Raw genomic sequence first — 20,667 nt, 5'->3', positions numbered from 1 at the left:
TACCCTCGCAAGTATCAGACTCGAGCTCGTTTCCAAAGTGAAGCACGTTTCCACACTCTGCCTTCCCTCCCCCCTCCAATTTAAGTTACCACAACACATTAACTGAGCGCCAACTGAGGAATTTGGTACTTGAATTATCTGAAACTACCAAATTATTCTGCAGATTGTTGTAATTACATTGGCCGTATCTGTTTGTTGTTCTTACAACCACCGCCTGCCCCTGCCCCACCACACAATTATCAAGACACCTTTGGACTGCTCAAAGGTGGATCATTTTACACGTTACCAAACGAGACAACACCAGAGAACGCACATTTTAAAATACTATTTATAGAAACAGAAATTTATTGCAAATTTAAAAAAAAAAACAAAACTGAGATTAAATTTCTTGATAAAAATTATTCACACAGCATTCATGTTGTGATTTTTTATTTTATTTTGAAATGAAACCATTGTACATTGTACAAACCATAACTACCGATGGAATAAATAAGTGAAAAATTATACTGCTGTACAACACACACACACACAAATCATAAGATGGAAAACGATTAGGTATTGAAGAAAACAAAATTCATTACACCTTCTAACAGGCCCTTAGATATAAAGAACATTCCAAAACATGACAATGTTTATGTATGAAGATAGCCACCCAAAACCGATATTTTATACTGCCTTGTTGATTTTTTTTTTTGTTGTTTTGTAAGTGCCAGCACTTTTTGGAATGTTTAACAACTACTTTCCCAAGCATAAAAATTCCAAGGAATAGTTCTGCTATAAAATGTTTGGCTGAGTAAATCGATTATCCGGAAGGCCTTCCCACATGTTCCACCAACTCAGCTAAATTACTTGCTTGCTTCTAGTTTCTTTTTATTTTTTTTATCTTTTTTTTTTTGTTATTTAATTTATTTATTTATTTGTAACTGAAGCTCCAACATTCAGCATTGTAGCAAGGAAGCACTTCTTGATATTTGCACTATTTCTAAAATATCAGCTGTATGAGAACTTTCAGTCATCTTGAAAAAAATTACATCTCTCCTCCTGCTCCACCTCTCAATGCTTTCAATAAACCCTTATACAGTGAGTTCATAAAACAAGTTTTGGGTAGAGATAGGTCCAAGCCAAAAAAAGCTGGATTTAGATCTGGTTTCAAACCTCAGGTGGATTTGAATTCCATGTTCTGGTTTGGTCCCATCTGTACTTTCTGGCATTAAAATGTGTTCAATCACATCCGTTGGCCCATAAATGTTATCAGGCACTTCAAAAGAAGACTAATAACAGTCTTATACACTATTTTGGATTTCTTTATACCAGATAATGTCAAAGTCTCTTCCCCCAGAGACTGACAATAACAGGTCTAAGGAACCCAAATCTATCTGCTTGTTCAGTTGTCTGTTGTCACTAGAATCTCTGGTTAAAATAAAAGATCTGAATGCATTCTGTAGAAGCTGTACATGAAGGATTTCTACCTCAGAAATAAAGCCTCTAGGAAGATGGTTATGATGCCTTGTCTCATTAGCCACAGAACAATGAACAGTTCTGAGCAGAAGCCACAGGAGAGAAAAGGAAGTTTATAATTAAACCTGTTGATGTCAATAATGCCAATAAATGCTTCTATCTAATGAAAAATTTGAGGTATTTTTAGTGCTATTTATATATTTTATTTCTTCCTAAAGTACAGGAATTAGTTCCTAAATGAAAAGTCTATTTACTCCCTTGGAAACGTCTACAAAATGAAAATTAAAAACTTGCTGCGATGCACCTGAAGAGAGGGATTAGTAAACACAACTACTTGTCAAAGGTGGCATCAATTTGTTTTGTTTTAGCATTAAGAATAACGAAAAGTTAGTAAATCAAAAATATTTAAAAGTTTGAATCTTTCTAGATTTGCCCATTTAATATATCAATAGAACTTCTCACAAAATATCACTTAAATCTGAATGTAATATACATACAAATCAATCGTCATGGACCAGTTATCCACATTTTAGGCATACACACAATTCAAGAGAGAATTCTACCGTTTCATTGCATATATCGTGCAAATTCAGTTTTTGGCTCCTCATTTCCTTATTTTCAGAATGTTAATGGACTTCATGATCAGACCAGAAATCCCAAAATCTTATTAGGGAGCACGCTGTTTTCATGAATGATTTGCAATCAGATTTTATTCAGTTAAAATCCAAAATGTTTTATTTCAACATAAAGGAAAAGTTGAGTGTCATAGGTTATTTGGGGTTCAATCCTACAAACATCTTACGGAAGGTCAGTATTGGCTCCCCACTCGTCCCTCCCCTTTTCCCTCCCCCCAATTCCTCATTATTTTTCCTAATAAAGTGGTAATTGCAAACGTAATGCAGTAGTCTAGGTGCAAGCCATTTTCACTATTGGAGAATTCAGACCTAAATAAGCTTCACGAAGACCTAATTTATGAAAAAATGTTATCAACTGGAAGCAACATCTTTTTTCGTCTAAAAAAGTATTTACAGTTTTTCAGCTTACAAACTACACGCAACCATCTCCAGAGCTGTGAGATCGTATTTTAAATTACAAGTTCCATCTCCCACACCAGGAGAAGGCAGAGCAAGGGCCCGATCCAGCAGCATGTGTGTACACATGGATGGATGTGTGTGCATGGAAGTGGGAGATCAGCGGTTCCACCGACACCGGGTGTTTATTCCCTGGAAGTACAAAGCCCACTGGAAGACCAGACCCTCGTGACCTGATGCAGATGGTTCCACACTTCTGCTTGCCAGGAATTTGAGGGGAGCTGCACCTACCTTGTGCCTTTCCATTAGTTTAATTAGCATAAGCACACTTCAATGTAATTGGAAGAGAAGGAACATTCCTAACTGGTGTTAGGAACTGGACTTCGGAAACAACAAGGCTTATTTACAAGACTTGCTGAAAGAGAATAAGGAACCCCCCTCCCCCCCAATACAGTATTTTCCTGGAACATAGAAGTAAACATCTCATAATGAAACAGTACAATGAAATCCAGTTCAGTGAAAACATGATATCAAAAAAGACCAATTGAAAATAAACTCACTGTGCATCAATCCCTTTGATCCTATTTATGTACATAGTGGAACTTTCCTGTAAAGCAAGTTGTACCCAGTACAGAGATCTGGACCTAATACGTAAGTATTTTAAGTGCCTGTGTTATAATCTATTCAGATCTGGACTATAAATGGTAAACAGATCATGTTAACTTCTGATGAAGTTAAGTATTTAGAAGACCAAATTTACAGTTGCGAATGCCATGCATTCAATAAAAGATCTCCACTATAGCTGCTAAAATAAAATATCAAGCTCCTTTTTCTCCTTGGACTCCAAGAGTGAAAATGGCTTCCTGATTCATAGTTGTTTAAAAATTTAAGCACCAGGGATTTAAAACTTAAAAACGAAACAAAAACCCCGAACAAAAAAGAAAAAAAAAAAAAAAAAAGCCTTACTACATGGCATTATGCAAACATAGGCCACTTTGCAAAGGAGACAGTTGCAAAACAACTTTTAAAAGTTAGCACTGTTTTCAGAACACAAGGCACAAAACAAAAGCAGACATCACGCCAGAACAATGAACTTCACATGAAAGCTAATACCTGACCTGTACCATCCTTAAATATCTTACAATGTTAAATAGAGAAATGAAAAAAAAAAATACAGCAGCAACATAATTGTAATTTTGACTTTAGAAACAGTGCGTAGACCCCTCCTGAGTTGTTTACTCCAACCATTTCAGAGACAGTAACTTAAAAGTTCTCAATGTTTGTTTCACAGGAAAAAGTTTTCAGTGTCTGAGAAGTTAAACCTTTGTTAGGCTTTCTTGGATTTTTGCTTGGTAACTTGAAAAGTTAGGAGTTCTGTCCTCATCCAAGAGAAGATGCTTAAGTAAGGTTGTTCTATAATTAAGCCCACTGATGTACCTTACATAAAAACTGACCAGAAAAATCTATAGTCTAAATCTCTTCAACATTTTGTTGGGAAGCCTCTACTTTCATCTTTTTAGAAGGTGGCACTCCTTCAGAGTCCTTAATGAGGGGGAAAAGAAAAACAGCCACGTTATCATTGCACTGAAGTTCAGGCACCATAAACATCAAACAAACAGCACCAACAAATTCCCCGGTGTGTGACGTGTCCCAGACAAAGCATCCCTGGATGCCAGAACATGTCCCAGTGCTGCCTGAAGTCACTCCTCTACTTACATCTTACCTCAGCATCTTTGCACTTGTTGTCGTCTACAAAGGGCAAAATTCTAGTTCCAGGCTAAAACCCACAGTGAATATTCCAAGGAACAGCCTCGATGGAGGGTGCACTGAAACCAAGGACCCACAGCAAAACCAGGAGGAGCGGTGCTCTGCCTGAGGATCTGGACTTGTCCTGCCCTGAGAAGGGCACAATTGCAAGGATAATTTCTTCCTCCCACCCATCCAGAATTTTTCAGTGTTTCAGTGAGTAAACACCCAAATATCCACAAATTAACTCTCCTAACTGCCATAAGCAATTACCTTTATAGAAGGTGTTTTACTTCTGAATGGTCCTCAAAGGGTCCAGTAGGTTTGTTCCAAGCAATTTATTAATGTAAAATGTTAATATTCCCTTAAAAACATGGTCTGGTTTAATAAACTGAGAAACCCATCAGACCAATCTGGTCTTACTGTTCCAGTTCTGTGAGATTCAAGCAGCCAGTCACCTGCACCACAAAACCAGGCCCAGGCACATTTCATACTTTACAGCTGCTTTACTGTCCTCACTTTGGAAATCAATGGAAATACGAAACTGTCCTCCTTACATTTGCTTTTAAGTAAAAATAAGCTTTTCCAAGACCATGTAATCTGACTTTTGCACTTGAAGTTACCTGAGAGTTTTTAGATGCCTCTGTAATTAAATCATTTTCTCCAGAGGACTGAATTTCTGCTTTCTCTGAACTATTCATGGAATTCTCCATTGAAGACTGTGAATTCTGTTCATCAGAGGTATCTGAAATGTCAAGAAATAATTTTAAACAAATGAAAGCTTTCAGCAGGAGCTTTCCAGGATGTCTTTCCATCAGCAACATCCCCAGCACACACATTTCACCCACACTGTAACCATTAACGACAACACACCTAACAAGTGTACGAATATGGTGAATTAAGCTCAAACTCCAGGATCACAACCTGGCTGCTGCCAGAACTTTTCCTTCCTGCTGCCAGAGCACAGACCCTAGGATCAGACCCTAGAGGGAGCCAAGCTCCTGCACAGCCTCACACAGGATGTCCGAGCCCTCAGCAAACAAGTCTGGACTGCAAGGGAATTCCTTCAAACCAGAAGCAAAAGGGCTGAATTGTTACAACTAATGGCTCTAAAAACCTGTGGTTAAGCAGAGAGAATAAAGTTACCTGAATCAAAATTCAGCCATATATTTAAAATCCTTTTTTTCACCTGATACTACATTTGAGATACAATTCAGCTAACTAGCTTAACAACTAAATTTTTAATTCTGGTGCATAGGTGTGAAGAAGTCCTCCAGCCTGTTACAGCTGTTACTTGCTTCCAGCTTTCACTGGGAGGTTTTTTTTTTTTTGGTTGACTGGTTGTTTTTTTAAACCCTTCCCTCTCTCAAAACAAGACTTACAGAAGACTCAAGGTTAAAGCACCCATTTACTTAAACAGGGGACAGGGACATGTAAAATGTACTCCTAGATCCCTGACCCAAAGAACATATGAATTTATTCCAGATGAAGAGAAATGCAAGATCAAACAAAACTGCTGGACAGCTTTGGTTAATGAAGATGCCATAACCAGTGAGTAATGGATATTTTTGTGGTGTACTGTATAAAAAGCATCACAAGCATTTCTGAATTCAAGACAAAGTGACGCCCATGATGAGCATCTCAAAGATCACATTCAGCAAACTTGGGCAGAATTCTCTTCCTGTCCATGTCTAACCAGAAATGCATCTTCATGCTGATAAAGAAACAAGTCCCAAGGGTCCAAAGAAATCTGAGTTTCAATTTTTGCTGTGTATGTCTCAGCACCCACTGAGCTGAGGAGCACTCTGCCATGTACCCATCTCCCCGTGACAAAGCCAGCTCATCACCGCTGTTCTCTTCCAGCTGCTCCTGAGGACACACTCAGGCTGCTGCTGACCTTTGGACAAGGGGATCCATACCTTAAACCACCAAAGCTATTCCAACGCCTGCAGGACTTGTTCACACAGCAGAATGCTTTGAATCCACCTTATTTAAGAATTCCTCATTAAGCATTTCTGACCACCCAAACTGGCTTACAGGAACCTCCCTGATTTCAGTGGAGTAACATGAGATAGACGTGCAAGGTCATTAACCCTGACCAGCTGAATAATGTCCCAGTTGCAGGGTTCTGATTGATCACAACAAGGTAGATAAATGTTTAATAAATTGTTTAACACAGCATTTAACCAACTGAAAAAAACCCACATAGCGGGTGTTTTTTGCCATTATGTCTCCCTTTCATTTTACAATAACTGGTGCTGGAACTAATCCAGAGGACTTGGTATGATTTTCCCTGAACCTAAATTTAGCCAGGGGAACATGTATGCTATGTAGCAGCTTCACATAAGCAGGTTCAGACAATATTAGACTTGGGAGTAAATCCTTACTGTTTACTGTGGCCAAATATGCAAGTGGAGATTTTCTTTGAAGGAAATGATGTTCTGATTTATTCCCATTTGGTGCTGGTTCTGCTGTCAGATTTGAACCCCAGTTAAGAATGACAACACTTAATATATTTAACCACTCTGGCATTACCAAGATAAAAGTTCTAAATTTAAATTGGTCAGTGGATCTACTGAGTGAAGAACTAAATCAGGAGGGCATAATTTAATTGCTTTGGTACGGGAACAATTCCGCAACCAAATTATTAGAATGGTGTTAAGGACATCTTTTATCTGTTATAATAGGACAAAGAAAGTTATCTTTCCAAGAATATAAATACAGAGCATGTTTCAATTACCCAAAATACCATTTAAAGAGTGAGGTTCAGAATAATCTCTTAACCCACATGTATTTTTAATCTGTGCACAACTGCAATAGAATCTTGTAATGCTTTTAGAAAATTAGGACAGAACTCAGAGCTAACTTTTGAATAGGTAGCTAGCAGGGTTAAGAGAAAAGAAAGGTTGCATTATAGTTTACACAACTAAAAAAGTAATTTCAAAGTATCTCACCTCTATTTTACTGTCATACTAGAGAGCAAACATCCACAGATGTACACAAAATAATACCTTCAAGGATTTGTGTGATTACATCGTAGCAGCCATTTCAAATATGATTTTAAATTATTTCTTCTTTCAAGGCTGAGATTTGGGAACAATACACCAGTATTTTGTTTGTTTCTCTCTGAAAAGACCCTGAATGTCAGTGTGACCTTTCCAGTTGTATGGAAGATCACCAGTAGGTCAGAGAAACTGTGGCCCATTTTCACATAAATGCTGAGAATTTAGAAACCATTTCTTTCAAATTGTTATTTTCCAGTTCTTAAAGTGGATAAGCAAATAAATAACACACTGAAGGATAACTTCTTTTTGTTTGGCTTTCAAATGGCCCTCCTAGCTCACCTTCTGAACCAGGCTGCTCCTTTGCCTCTGCCTGAGTTTCGTCAGACTTGACTTCAGTGCCGTCTGCTTGTATTGCCAAGTTCTGCTCTGGTGCTGGACTGGAATTACTGCTGTTTTCCTGTTTTATTGGGGAAGCATCAGCTATTGAGCTCTGGTTGCTGTTGTCATCTGTAAACAGAGGAGTGGAAAGCAACAAAGTTTGATTTGACAAGGTACAAAGCACACCTTAATTCTTCGACATTATTCCCTGGTAACACATGATATAATTTAGTTCATTAGGGATCAAGTCCAATCATTTAGACTCACACTACACATCCAACTTTTTTCCACAACAGCCCATGGAGTTTTCAAGCAGTAACCAAAAATCTAATTCTAACAAATTTTATACATTAAAATCAAGAGTGTTTTACTCAGATCTGATCCCAAAGAACCCAGAATTTTGTAGTATGAGTAAACCAGATCAACTGAAGTGACGATCTCATATAACACAGGGCTAAGTAAGTTCATGCTGCAGATTTACAAATACTCATCACTCCAATGTTCAGATGAGCAGATATTTTTTGAATTGTGTCCTTAAGGTCAAAAAATACCAACCCAAAACCTCTTCAAGGTAAAATGTAACATCCAGTCCCAATATCAATAGTTTCTAAGCGATAATTGTCCAGAATATTCTCTAGCCCTCAAAGACTTGGATCACAGGAATTTTCTGCAGCACAATCTGTAGATAACAGGAAATACTCTGCCTGTGCCCTCTCCCTGTGACAGTGGTTTAAGCAGCTCAGCTATTATTTTATGGACAGTAGTGGGGTACAACTTCCTTTAAGCCAGACTAACATCCATGGATAACCAAGAGGGAAGCTCCTGCTCCCTAAAGAAAACTAAGCCTGCAAAACATTGTGAATTAAATTACTAGAATACAAGTCAATCCACCTCCCTCTGCATCTGTACAACTATTACATCCAAAGGACTTCAGGAACACAGAGCTGCTGGTGGGACCACCTCTCTCCAGAGCAGCCTGAAGTCAGACCACAGTAACTTTATCACGAAACTGTACAGTGTGAAATTGTACAGTTAAAAACACAGGTGATAAATGATAAAAAAAGCAAGTAGTACATTCACCTCATGGATGGGAGAATCAAGACTTAAAAAAATTAAATGATCTGATCAAGGCAAAAGTTAAAAAGTTTGAAACAGATGAAAAACTAATCCAGATCTGCAAAACTCCTGCTCACTCCTTTAACTGCAAGCCCACACTTGCTCTCAGCAATGCAAAAAGCAACCAGGAGGCAACACAAATGCAAATAAAACTGAAATTAAAAATTTACAACCCACTAAAACGTGATCCTCTCTTATCAGCTCAAACAGTGCTGCGTTCTCAGCCATAATTGCTATCCAAACACCCAGAAGGTAAAAACCTGAAGCAGAGCTGAGCTGTGCAAGCTGCTCTGTAATAAACACCAGGCTAACACTCAAAAGTCACATTTAAAAAGAAAATTAATTGAAATAAAATTGACCTCATAGTACCTGACTGGCCAACAAAAAATGCTTTCTTGAGCAGTTAATTTCATCAAGCTGCAGCAGAAGGAAGGCACCACAGAACCAGAGCTCTCTTTCCTGGCTCTTGAAGAATTCTCTTGACCTTTATCAGTTAGAAAGTTAATAAGTACAAAACCTGCCTAAATTATAGCAGGTACCACTGAGGCTTTGGGGGTCTTTTGGTTCTTCAAGCAGCAAACTCGACAGAGTTATTACTTCACCTGAGTGCAGTGCTTTGAATGACAGGTATTTCCATTTTATTTTCATATTTAGCTCCACCAACAGTATTTTTTCCCTCACACTCATAGCCCAAATAAAAATAGCATTTAAACAAGTTAGTACATCCACAGAAGAGACATCCAAGGTACCAAGTGAGATCTGATGCTGTTTTCACTTTGATTCAAGTCCATACATCGGAGCAATGCAGAAGCTGAGGTTGTTGGTTTACACTTTCACAGCAGTGTAAGAGGGTAATTGGGTCTGACCTTCTCCCACTCACCATGCATGTCCATCATCCCTGGGGAGGAGCTGTTCTCTGGAGTGGTCACTTCAGAGCCACATTTTTCATCTTTGCCCTTTTTCTTATTCTTATTTTTCTGAAAAACAAAAGGCCCCACACACAAATGAGACTACGGCCATGCAGAGAAATCCACATTGCTGTGTAAAACCCTCCCCACTCAGCGCTTCTGTAAGAACAGCTCACAATTTCAAATGAAACCCTCTTCTCTAAAACTAATGCTGTTTCTTCATTCAAACTGGAAGATGGATTAAGAAAAATCAGACTGACCTAAACCAAAGAGCACAAGCACAACAACCCTGTGTGAACTGTAGGTCCCAACCTGCTCCCAACCCACAAGGATTAAGACAAAGGAAGGGACCGTAGCATCCATCACGTGGGGAATCTGTGCCTGCTAAGGGATGCAGCATTTGCAATTAGGAGGTGACGTAATCAGTCTCACAGGAAAAAGAGCCAGCTGCACCGCTTTTGGAGATCCTGCCTGCTGAGGAGACAATTAAAAGCCTGACTCCAGGAAGAATGCTCTCAGCCCATCCTTTCAGACAGAAACTGTCCCCCAACGAGGGATGAAACTGAACCACAATCAAATATTGTCTAAGACTGCAGAAGAAATTCAACAAGTGATATCTGGAGGGACTTTTCTCTCTATTTTAAACAGATTATTAAGCTTGTTTCCAAATTGTATTTTTATTTCAGAGAAGCCAGATTTTACTCGCTGATGCATGAAACAGAGGCGAGAGCACATGGACTTCCTTACCTTTGCAAAACGAAAGGTCACAGGGGTCATGATCTCTCTCAGGTTTGGTTTTGTCATTTTTTAAAGATAAAAAGGACACTTTTGCCAGAAAAGAAATATTGAAAGTGACTGTGAGCAATTTAAGCTGAGAAGTGTTTTTTAAAGAGGCTTAACCATCAAAGTGATGAGGTTCCAGAACAGCCTTCTACAACCAGTAGGAGGAAGAGCCAAGCTAACTGTAGTGCAGAGAAATGTCAAAGTGTCTTAGGAGCAACACATGATGGGGAAAGTAATTTAATTTCTGTTCACCAAAATCAAAGACAACTTCCACTTGAAATAGGGAAGGTCCCATTCTCCTGTTTTAGTGAAAAGCAAATATATTGTCTGGATGAAACTGGATATAAAAGGATGTCCACAATAAAATTTAATAGCCGAAATTATCCCTGCCTGATATTTATTGTTAAAATATATGTGCTTGTGTTCTGTGTGAGACCTTCCAGAGCAGTAAGACAGAAACCTTGCAACACCAAGCCTGCAACAACTGCAGCTGCACAACAGCCTCTACCCAAAATGAAAAGAATGTGACTGTAGGACATCAATGTAACTGGTCTTAAACAAGTGTCCCAATTTCAGCAAATCTGGAGCCTCAACTTAAAGATGATGGCTCAGGAAACACAATTAAACTCTGCACATAGAGACCATTATATAAACCCATTCTTCATAATAGAGAACCTGACTTTGGGTAGCAGTGACCTTGAAAATTCATCCAGAAGCTCACTTAGAAATTCCGTTTCCAAGTCCCACAGCACCCATCCTGCAGGCACAGCTGAACAGCAGGAAGACAACTGCCAGAAGCCATGAGCCTAAATATCCTAAACCCTGCACTCCCTCTCATATGGATAGCACAATTTTCCCCCACTATGCACTATTAATAATAAAATCCAGACCAAACATTTGACAACTAGAAAGAATGAACAGGTTTCCCAGTTCCCAAGGGGGAACTTCACAGAGATGCTGCCCAAGCAATGGAAGAACCCCCACAACTCTGACAGTCCCTGAAATCTGTGGGACAACAAAGTATAGAAATAAACAAACTCAGTCAAAACAACCCTAATAAAAAAAAAAAGGTCTTAAATTTGGAGTCTGAATAAGACAAGGTCATGACACTGTCTTGTCTGAAAAACCACCATTTTGCACATCTATTAATGGAGAAGTTTTCGTCCAGATAGGCCTTCACTCCTATTTCAGGTAAAGTAAAAGCACGTGACAGCCCAAGGAAGGAGTACCAAACTTAGGATATGTTTTCTCTTGTATCATTAATTTACTGTGGTATCATGGGTTAGTGTTCTTTCTATCACAGTATTACAATTTATAAGATGAGAGCAACGATCATTTTGAAAGGCAGTTTGCAAGTCCTATCGACTTTGATTTTTACACTTACTTCTGCCAACACCACATGAACAGTGCACACAAAGAACATAAACATGATGCACAGACAGAACATTTATCAAGGGAAAACACACATGACAACAGAAGCATGGTGTTGCTGTATCACTTGGGCTGGACATCTTAATACAAGTGATCCCAGTGCCACAGGATATTCCTACCCTCATGTCAGTGTTTTGCAACCTATTTTTGAGCAGAATAGCAGTGACCCACACATAGAATATGCTCTCTGCCCTGTTCCAAACCAGCTACTTTCTTTAAATCATCAGAGAGAAAGAGGGGAAAAATAATCCATGTCAAAACTTACCCTCCCTGCCTCCCAGTTATTGAAAGGTTTAAAACTCAGTTTCAGCTGCATGTTTAACAGTTATCTGAGAACTGATCCCAGCTGACTCCAGGGAGACTGTCACACACTGACCCATCAACATCACTTGCTGTAGAGATCAACATCTCCCTGCAGCTTGCAAGACCCACACCAGTCTTAGCTTAAAGGCTCAAAGAAAATCAAAGAATATTTCTTTCGACTTTGCTTCAACAAGAGCAACTGCATCTGGAAAAAGCAAGATACTGCAGGATACTTACATCATCCACTTTAGGCTCTGTTACTGGTACCCATTTGTAAATCCTTAGGGATGTGTCGCCAACTGTCACCCACTTCTTCTCCCTATAAAATTACAATGCAGGAGAAGTTAAACTTCAGATTCAGAAGAGAGTGATCTACTATTGTAAGTTGTCAAGGATTTAAACAGGCTATTAAGTAGGATGATCTCTATTACATCATCTTTAGCACTGCATTGTGCAAATTGTTCTTTGCATTTCACAACTTGCTAGAGCACTGCTAACCTCCAGATTTCTCAGGGCTGTTACTTGACTGGGTGAGTAACTGCAGTAGCAGTAATAAGATCTGAATTAAAGATAAAGTTAAGAAGAACAGCAATTGAAAATGCGGATTTAATGCCTACAATTTTCATTTAAGTTTCTAGACAGCAGAAGAGGGTTTAGACAGACCAGTGTGTTTTGATTGTCATGAAGCTGTTTAATGGGATTAGAAATCTAGATGCATTTTGTCCACCTGAGGTTTATTTGGGGGCAGAAATTTGCTGCTGGCAATTTAATGTTCACTCCACACCCCTGACAGACAGCTCTGCAATTCCAGCCACAGGACCAACAGCCTCATGGGGAGCAATATGTGCCATGGTGCAGAATCCAGGCTCTGGAGAGCCCAGCTCTGGGGAAAGGCAAGGCTGAGGCTATCAGAGAGGGGAAAGCACAACCTCAGGCACTGTGTGCAGACTCTGCCAGCCGTGAATGGTGACACTGACAAATTGTGAAGGAAAAGTGGCTGCAGGGCAGCTCTGCCTTAGGGGGTCACAGTGCTGGGCTGGAGAGGGATGCTGAGCGCTCGGCTGAGGGATGAATTCCTTGAGCTCTGCACATCAGGGCATTAAAAGAAGGTCCATAATGCCAGAGAAATTTCATCACGTTTCTGTGATCAGTTTTCAGGTCACAGATTACCACTGCTGGTTCCTGGGTTTGCAATGCAGCTCTGCAAATGGATCGATTAAAAGTTAACAACAAAGACCGATTCCATTAAATATTCAGGAACATCTGAAATTAATTTGGCATGAGATCTCAGGCTTTTTTTTGTTTGTTTCCATAAGCACGTTTAAATAATAGATTTGGGATCCAGTTATAGATTAAAAAAATAAAAAATGTTCTTTGCAGGATGGGAGAAGCTGGATGTGACTCCAAATATATGTATTTATATATATGTGATAGCTCCATTTTTAGAAAGGGCCTCCAGAATCAAAAGCAGCCACACTGTACAAATGTCACAAACATCCTCCTATTTGTTTTAGCCACTAAAGCCCAATCTTGTATTTTCCCTTTAGAAGAGGCATTTTCCTGTTTAATTAAGAACAAAAGCAAAACTAAATTATGTATGACTATTTGATACATTTTTGGATCTGTCCATAATGATATTTTAATTGAAGTCCAAAACTATTTCAAATTCATTTCTTTCCCACTGCTCTTTGTGGAGCAGTGTTCCCTCAATGTGTTTAGACACAGCCATTTGGGTACACTAGGTGGCTGAAGTATGTCAAAATCCAATTTCACTCTAATTTGGAGCTCTACATGCGATAAAATGACAGTGGAGATGAGGGCATGTCAATAATGAGAGCATACTTAATTGTGAAAAGATGATCATGATATAATTTGGGGTTTTTTAAGGATACAAGACAAACTAGATTTATTTCTACTAAAGAAAACCTTTGAAATTATGGAAATAAAACCAGCTGGGGTTTTGTTTTGGGTGTGGGGAGAGGTGAATAAATGTTTTTTTAAAAATCAAGATTTTATTCTTTTCCTACAGCAAAATATTACTTAGAGATGCTGCACTGGAAAACCAAAAGTTCAAGATACCTGTTAGCATCTCAAAGCAGCCTCACACAGCATCTTCACTGGACAGACTGTAGAACACAGGAGGAAACCTATATTAGTAACTTTTTCCTTCTAGTATTAAAGTTAGCCCTGACATTTTAACTCTTCTGAGCTTCTTATGTACCACTTTAAGTTTTGATAACCCTCAGCTATAGGGATTTTTAAGCTGATTTCAATACACAGTAATTCAGACAACAACGGGAATAAGAATATTTTGTGATGGAAGTACACCAACATCCCAGTCCTGCAAACACTTATGGCTAAAAAGAAAACCCAACATCACAGTGCTATTATGCAAATATTTTACATGTGTAAGTATTTACAGTATTGACAGTTTAAGACCATGAAAGTATTAATAAGAAAAAAAGAAAGACAACCTCCTCTAAAACTTAATAAAAGCATTGGCAGCACAAACACAAATCTGTTAACAAAGAAACGCAATGAATTTCAGACATTTAAAGATCAACAGGGTAAAATCATTTCAAGATTTAAGACATTTATTGCAAATTAAGCTTAGAATATTATCTGTAATACTTACTGCCTTACCATTTCAAAACAAAACCCAAAATGCAAACAAGCAAACAAAAACCCCAAACCCACTTCTACTCTGAACACTCACTTTTTAATCTTTTGTGCAAAGACACCATCCCAACCTGCTGATCAGGGACTTTCCTTTTCACTCAGTGAGAATTGATAATTTACTGATGCTGCCCACAGCAGCAAGTTTGGGAAATGCTGCACAAACCACAGAATATCCTCATCGGCCCAGTGCTGGAGTAGGAATGAGGAATTAATGAACTCTTGTGCTCAGTCTGTTGTGAAACCTTAAGTAGTTTCTTCACCTGTTTTCCTGTCTGCTGCACCCACCCAAAGATCCTGACCAGAATTCCACCCCCGTCACTCTATTCCACCTTCGATAAGTGATGACTGAGCAATATCTGTCACTGCACCGTCCCCTGTTATTCTCTATAGGTTGATCTCTGTGTTGACTGTTGGATTGGAAAAGATGGCTAATGTAACACCATCAGCCTGACACTTTATCAGGCTAAAAATGTGGTAATTATTAACTTTACTTGTCCATGTCTAGCTGATAAAACTCCACAGTTTTACAAAAAAACCCATTTTGCCTGTTTTCAAAGCTCTCCTGTTCCTCCATGAATGACTCAGGAGTAACAACACCAGAAAATGGCAAAACTAAAATATATACAATAAAATTTTTAATTTTAATCTTCCACACTGAAAAGTATCTTCAATATTTTAGTTATAGTAAATTCAGAAACTAATCAGTGCAACAGAAACAAACCCTTACATTTATCTGAAATTGTGTAAAAGCATTTTTAAATTCTGAACTGTATCTGCACAGAATTTAAAGGACAGCCAAGGGTACAAAGGGTAAGCATTAGTATCAACACTTCTTCAGCGCTCATGCCTGAGGCATACTAATATCTCAGAACTTACATCATTATATACTCAATTCCCCGTTCTAAAAAACCCAAGACTCTTAAATATATTTATACTTTGTTTAGTAACACTAAAGCTCCACAGATGAACATCAGATTCCACGTATAAAAGTAATATACGGGTGAGCAAACACAACAGTGTATATTACACTTATACAGAAAGTGTCAAGGCAGCTTCTGCAGCAGCAGTGAGTGCCAGAAACATTTGACAGCAGAGACACAGAAAGCCTTTACTGCCAATATATCACTCAAGGAAAGGCTTTCCCACTTGTTTGGCCTTTTCCCATGACTACCATTCATCACGGTGATCTGCATTTACACAAGGATTTGCTCCCACATACCCCATCTTCTGCTGGTGATCACGAAGTGACGTCATAATGCTGAATTTATCACATCACACTCACTTGCATTGCAACAGAGTTTGGTGAAAATCACAGAATTATGACCTCCCTGTGGGATCAAGCAAAAGAGAAAGGGGATGGGAAAGAATATGCCATTATTATACACAAAAAGTGCTGTCAGATGCACAAAAAATGATTTTTTGAAGCGTAGGCGTGCTTTTCCGAGCACGCCTACTGCTGAGTAGATGTTTGTCTAGTGACTAACGTGAAGGAGCCCCAAACACACATGGTGTTTATTGACCAGGCTGCAAATACAATAAAATGCCATGTAGGGTAACTGGACAAGGCCATGTGGTCACAGACACCTTCTCTCTGAGTTTATCTCAGTACAGCACATTTGGGGAGTCTCCTGTAATGCACACAGGCCAGCATGGCTTAAAGCAAGCCCTGCCTGGTTCCACGTGGCCACAAGCACCTTGCTCACAGCAGACAGAACCATGGCTTACACATTACAAAACTTTAACTTCAAGTTCTACTGAAGTCAGAGAGCATATCCTGGCTCAGAAAGAAATAATCACAAGCCAGAATTAAAAAAAGGTATCATAATTCAAGCATGGTAACAGCATGTTTGGGCCACTACAGAACTTCAGAGCATTCCTGCACATACACTGGGTATTTTTACTTCAACTGCCACTACCTGAACTACAATCTTAGCAGGAAACCCAACACAGCCAGGCTAAAGCAGTGATCTGGGAGTAGCAAACAGCCTTTTTCCAAAGACATCATGTTAAGGAGTTCTATGTCATTAACTCCTTTTCAGAGCGAAAGCCTATTTGAAGAAGGAGGCACAAGCAGCAAAACCTACAGAAGCTCAATCTCAGAGCATTACATACCACACAAAAACATTTTAGCAAGTCTGAATGGAGACAGTGAACAGAAAAGCTACAGCAGCATTGCCTAGAAATCCTAAACAGCCACAGCTCACAATCCCAGCCAACGGGACCAGGTAACACAGCCTGTAGAGACTCTTCCCCTGACTTTCTCCAAGTACTTTCACCAGCTGTCCGGGTTCACCTCTTCTCCCTAAGGTGTTATCAGCCTCCAGATCAGGGCTTTGATGGGTCAGAAGAAGGTCGAAGGACTTCTGAGAAATACTGCAATTCAAAGACAAGGCAACACAGTCGGATTTCCCAATTCCTAGAGCATTCTCTAAAGCCAGGGTTACCTATCCCCACCAGGTACTCCAGACCTCCACCCTTAAATGTTTGCACAGCTGTCTGAAAGTCCAGCAGTGCTACATGCAAATTATTTCACTGCCTCCTAAGACATCCTACCACTTAAGCTTTCCTCCTGCTCATCCCTTCTCTCTCAGTAAATGTCTGCATTTTCCTTCATTTAATAAATCAGACATTGACAAAAACCAAGCACGTCTCCAGTATTTTTCTTACGCTGGCTGAGGGCATAAGAGTTTTTGCCCCTCTTTTCTTGGAGCCCACTTGGAATCTACACGTCCCCATCAACCTTTAAAGACAAAAAACCAATCCTGTACCATTCACTGTGACAAATTAATCTCAGAGGATTTTTTAAATAGACTGAGAAAAGAATTTTAAGTATTGTTAAAGAAAGGTAGAACTGTTCTCTTACTGTGGAAATTTAACATTTCTGCCACACAAACACAAGGCAACCGTGTATTCTGTAAGCCACGTGCTGTGTGTTTTCCAAAACAGATGCTCATTCATGAGCAAGGTTTAAACAAAGGAGATAAGGTTACAGTAATCTCAAGATAAAAATGTAACAACTTCACTGTTTACTACTAAGTTCCAGCAATAACCAGAAGTGCCACGCGCTCCTGAAACAGACAGGAAGACAGAGGACCTGCATCCAAGGGCTGGCTGTCCAGGAACACTAATTTTCTAAGGAACAAAGCCTGCCCTGATGGAAGCTGCCTTCCAGCAGGCACAGATGTGACAGCACAGGGGCTCAGGAATACCAAGCACAGCAAGGTGCTGCACACCTGCACAGGTGGATAAAGCTCTGGATAAAGCCAATGTCCCCTCGGATGAGTTCACAGCCCAGTCTGTCTCCCTGCCCATCCCTGGCACGCACCACCCCGAGCACACAAGTGTCACAAAACTCTGTTCTAGGAAATGTTGGACGCAAGGTATTTTAATTTTCAGTGGCTGCATTTCCACAGAAGAGCTGTGGATGGCAACAAATTGCTCCTATTATGCAAATGAAACTGCACACTTGGAAATTGCCGATGTGGCTCTTCTGAAGATGCAGGAATTGCTAGTGTGGAAAGTTCAATTTAACAAGCCAAGTCTTCTCAAAACACTGAAACCACAAAACACAGAATCTCTCTTGCTAATTTCCCACTGTATTTGACTGCAGGTAGGGGGTAATCATGAGAGTCACCTTCAAATTATGATTCCTTTAAAAATAAGAGAATTGCTTTACGTAAATACTTGTGAAGTGCACGTACAGAAAGTCATATCAATACTTCTGATAATAATCAACAGAAACACTGCATGACTGTACAGGAACCCTTTAAAGCAAGTTGTCTATCGTGAAGGTTAAAATGTAGAAAAATCTATTTATATCATAAGATTTCTGTTTTACAGAAAGAGCCATAGCAACGGGCATGATGGCAGAGAGTCCTTGCCAAGAAAAAATAAATAAATTAGGTATTTTGTTGAATGGCCAAGCTTCTGTCTCTACTCTCTCTGAATTCCACAAACCAGGATTCAAAAGGAGCGTGCTGCACTCATGAATGAAATACCTACAGACAGAACAGTCCCACACATCCAACCACGCTCCCGTTGGAACAAAAGTCCTGTCACACCGCGGCACATTGTTCTGACCCTCCAAAACCGGCCCAGCAGTCAGCAAACTGCACTTAAAAACAACACCCGAGTAGAAGAGAGTTCCTGAAACCACCCGAGCTGCGGTGCTGGGGCTGCTCCGGCTCCCCACACAATGGCTGGATTCTTTGAAATCCCCATCCCGTGCCCGGCGTTACTGGACACACGTCCCGATTCTTTGTCCGGCTCACGCCAACGGACCCATTCATGTGCTCAAGGCCATTTAAAACTTAACAATCCATTTCGCCCTAATAACGAACACGAATTCTGTATTTTGCTTTTCTTTTAACGAAAACAAAGCGCTAGCTGAGGAGGGCAATAGAAGTGTCCCCTTGATTTCAAAGCCTCGAACCAGCTGAGTGATGCACAATAACAATAACGCAAGGGATTTCCCCGTGGATTCCAAACATTTAAAGGAAGTATTTTAAGATACATGCACAGAGACTGCTGAGCAGTCAGCTAACTTGCTGGAAGAAAGATTCACTCTTGAGTCACACCGGCACTGCTCTTTATCCCATCCCAAATCCCCGGACCGACCATGCAGAGCACGGCGGCGACCGCTTTACTGCATTGTTTAAACACCTCGTGTGGGTTTTTCTAACAAAAGCAGAGAAAAAAAAAAAAAGACAAAAGCGGGAAAATGCCAAAACGCGTTGAAGGCCTAACAAGAGGGACTTATTTCACACGGGGTATAACCTTTTATTTTATGATTTAGGAGAGGTGCCAGGGGCAGTTTCGCGCTCTCTCCCGGAGCGTCGGTGGGAGACGATCGCGCTTGGGTTTGCTGCGCTTTTACGCGCAAACCCCGGGAACTTGGGAGGTGAAATCAATACACAAACAGGCAACGACAAAAAAAAAAACCACCTCTCGGGAGCTTCACAGGGGTATTCTCAAGGTGTTTTCTTTTTTTCCAGAACACTTCTCCGAGCACTACTTCCACCCAGAAGAGCGGGCGGCGGAGCCACCCCGGGCCCGCTCCTCGGGCCCTTTGTAGGGGCCGGCGGCGGGAGGCGCCCGACACGACCCCGCCGCCCGCCCATGCCCGAGGCGCCCGGCCCGGGACCCGCGGCGCGGGGCAGCGGGCCGGGGTCCGCGGGGAGCGGCGGGGGGCGGCGGGGAGGGGGCTCGGCCGCACAATGGAGCCGCCTCTCGCCCTCACACGCCGCCGCCGCCTTCATGTGACTCGCCGGAGCGAAATGGCTGCTGGGTGCCGCCGGCTCCCCGCCCCCGCGGCCGCCGGCGAGCCCCGGACCCGCGCGGGGCCGGCGCGGGGGGCGCGGGGGGACGCGGGCGCGGGGTCCCGGCGCGGCGCGGCCCGCTCACCATTTGCGCACTTTCTCGATGGCCGCCATCACCCGCTTGATATCATCCTTCGCCCGGCTCCGGGTCTCGGCCCGCACCGACCGGCCCGACATGCTGCTGGGGGGCGGCGGGCTCAGCGGGGAACGCGGCGCTCGGCGCGGCCAGCGGCTCGGTCCGTGTGTCGGGGCGCCCGCCCGCACAATGCCGGGGCTGCGCGGGGCTCGGCGCGGCTGCGCTCGGCGGCTCCGCTCGGCTCCGCCCGCCCGCCCGGCGGGGCCCGCGCTCCGCGCACGCGCGGGGCCGGCGGGGAGGGGAGGGGCGGCCGCCGTGAGGGGACGGCGGGTGGCGGGAAGCGCGGCCGCGGCGTGAGGGAGAGGAGGGGGGGTCGGACCCCCGGGCGGCTCTCGGGGCTAAGGGGACACCGCGGAACCGCGGGGACAGCGAGCC

At 41.5% G+C, this 20,667-nt stretch overlaps 1 protein-coding gene across 2 annotated transcripts; it reads right to left on the bottom strand.

Annotated features, from left to right (window-relative positions):
• Positions 1 to 412: 412 nt before the first annotated feature.
• BCL7A (BAF chromatin remodeling complex subunit BCL7A) lies at positions 413 to 20,475 on the bottom strand. 2 transcript variants are annotated; one of them, XM_039561105.1, is made up of 7 exons: positions 20,242 to 20,430; positions 16,058 to 16,166; positions 12,397 to 12,478; positions 9,615 to 9,711; positions 7,580 to 7,747; positions 4,859 to 4,980; positions 3,893 to 4,031 (listed from the first exon to the last, which is right to left on the bottom strand). In XM_039561105.1, the coding sequence occupies exons 2-7, from the start codon at positions 16,090 to 16,092 to the stop codon at positions 3,960 to 3,962; spliced, it is 576 nt and encodes a 191-aa protein (XP_039417039.1). In that variant the 5' UTR covers positions 16,093 to 16,166; positions 20,242 to 20,430; the 3' UTR covers positions 3,893 to 3,959. The 2 variants fall into 2 exon arrangements, with proteins under 2 accessions (XP_039417038.1, XP_039417039.1); XM_039561104.1 differs by lacking the exon at positions 16,058 to 16,166 and having other exon boundaries at positions 413 to 4,031; positions 20,242 to 20,475.
• Between the last annotated feature and the right edge of the window lie 192 nt (positions 20,476 to 20,667).

This window comes from Corvus cornix, chromosome 15, assembly GCF_000738735.6.
Source record: "Corvus cornix cornix isolate S_Up_H32 chromosome 15, ASM73873v5, whole genome shotgun sequence".
NCBI lineage: Eukaryota > Metazoa > Chordata > Aves > Passeriformes > Corvidae > Corvus > Corvus cornix.
Note: the sequence above shows the minus strand (reverse complement) of the source record. Positions and strands in the feature narration are given on the sequence as shown.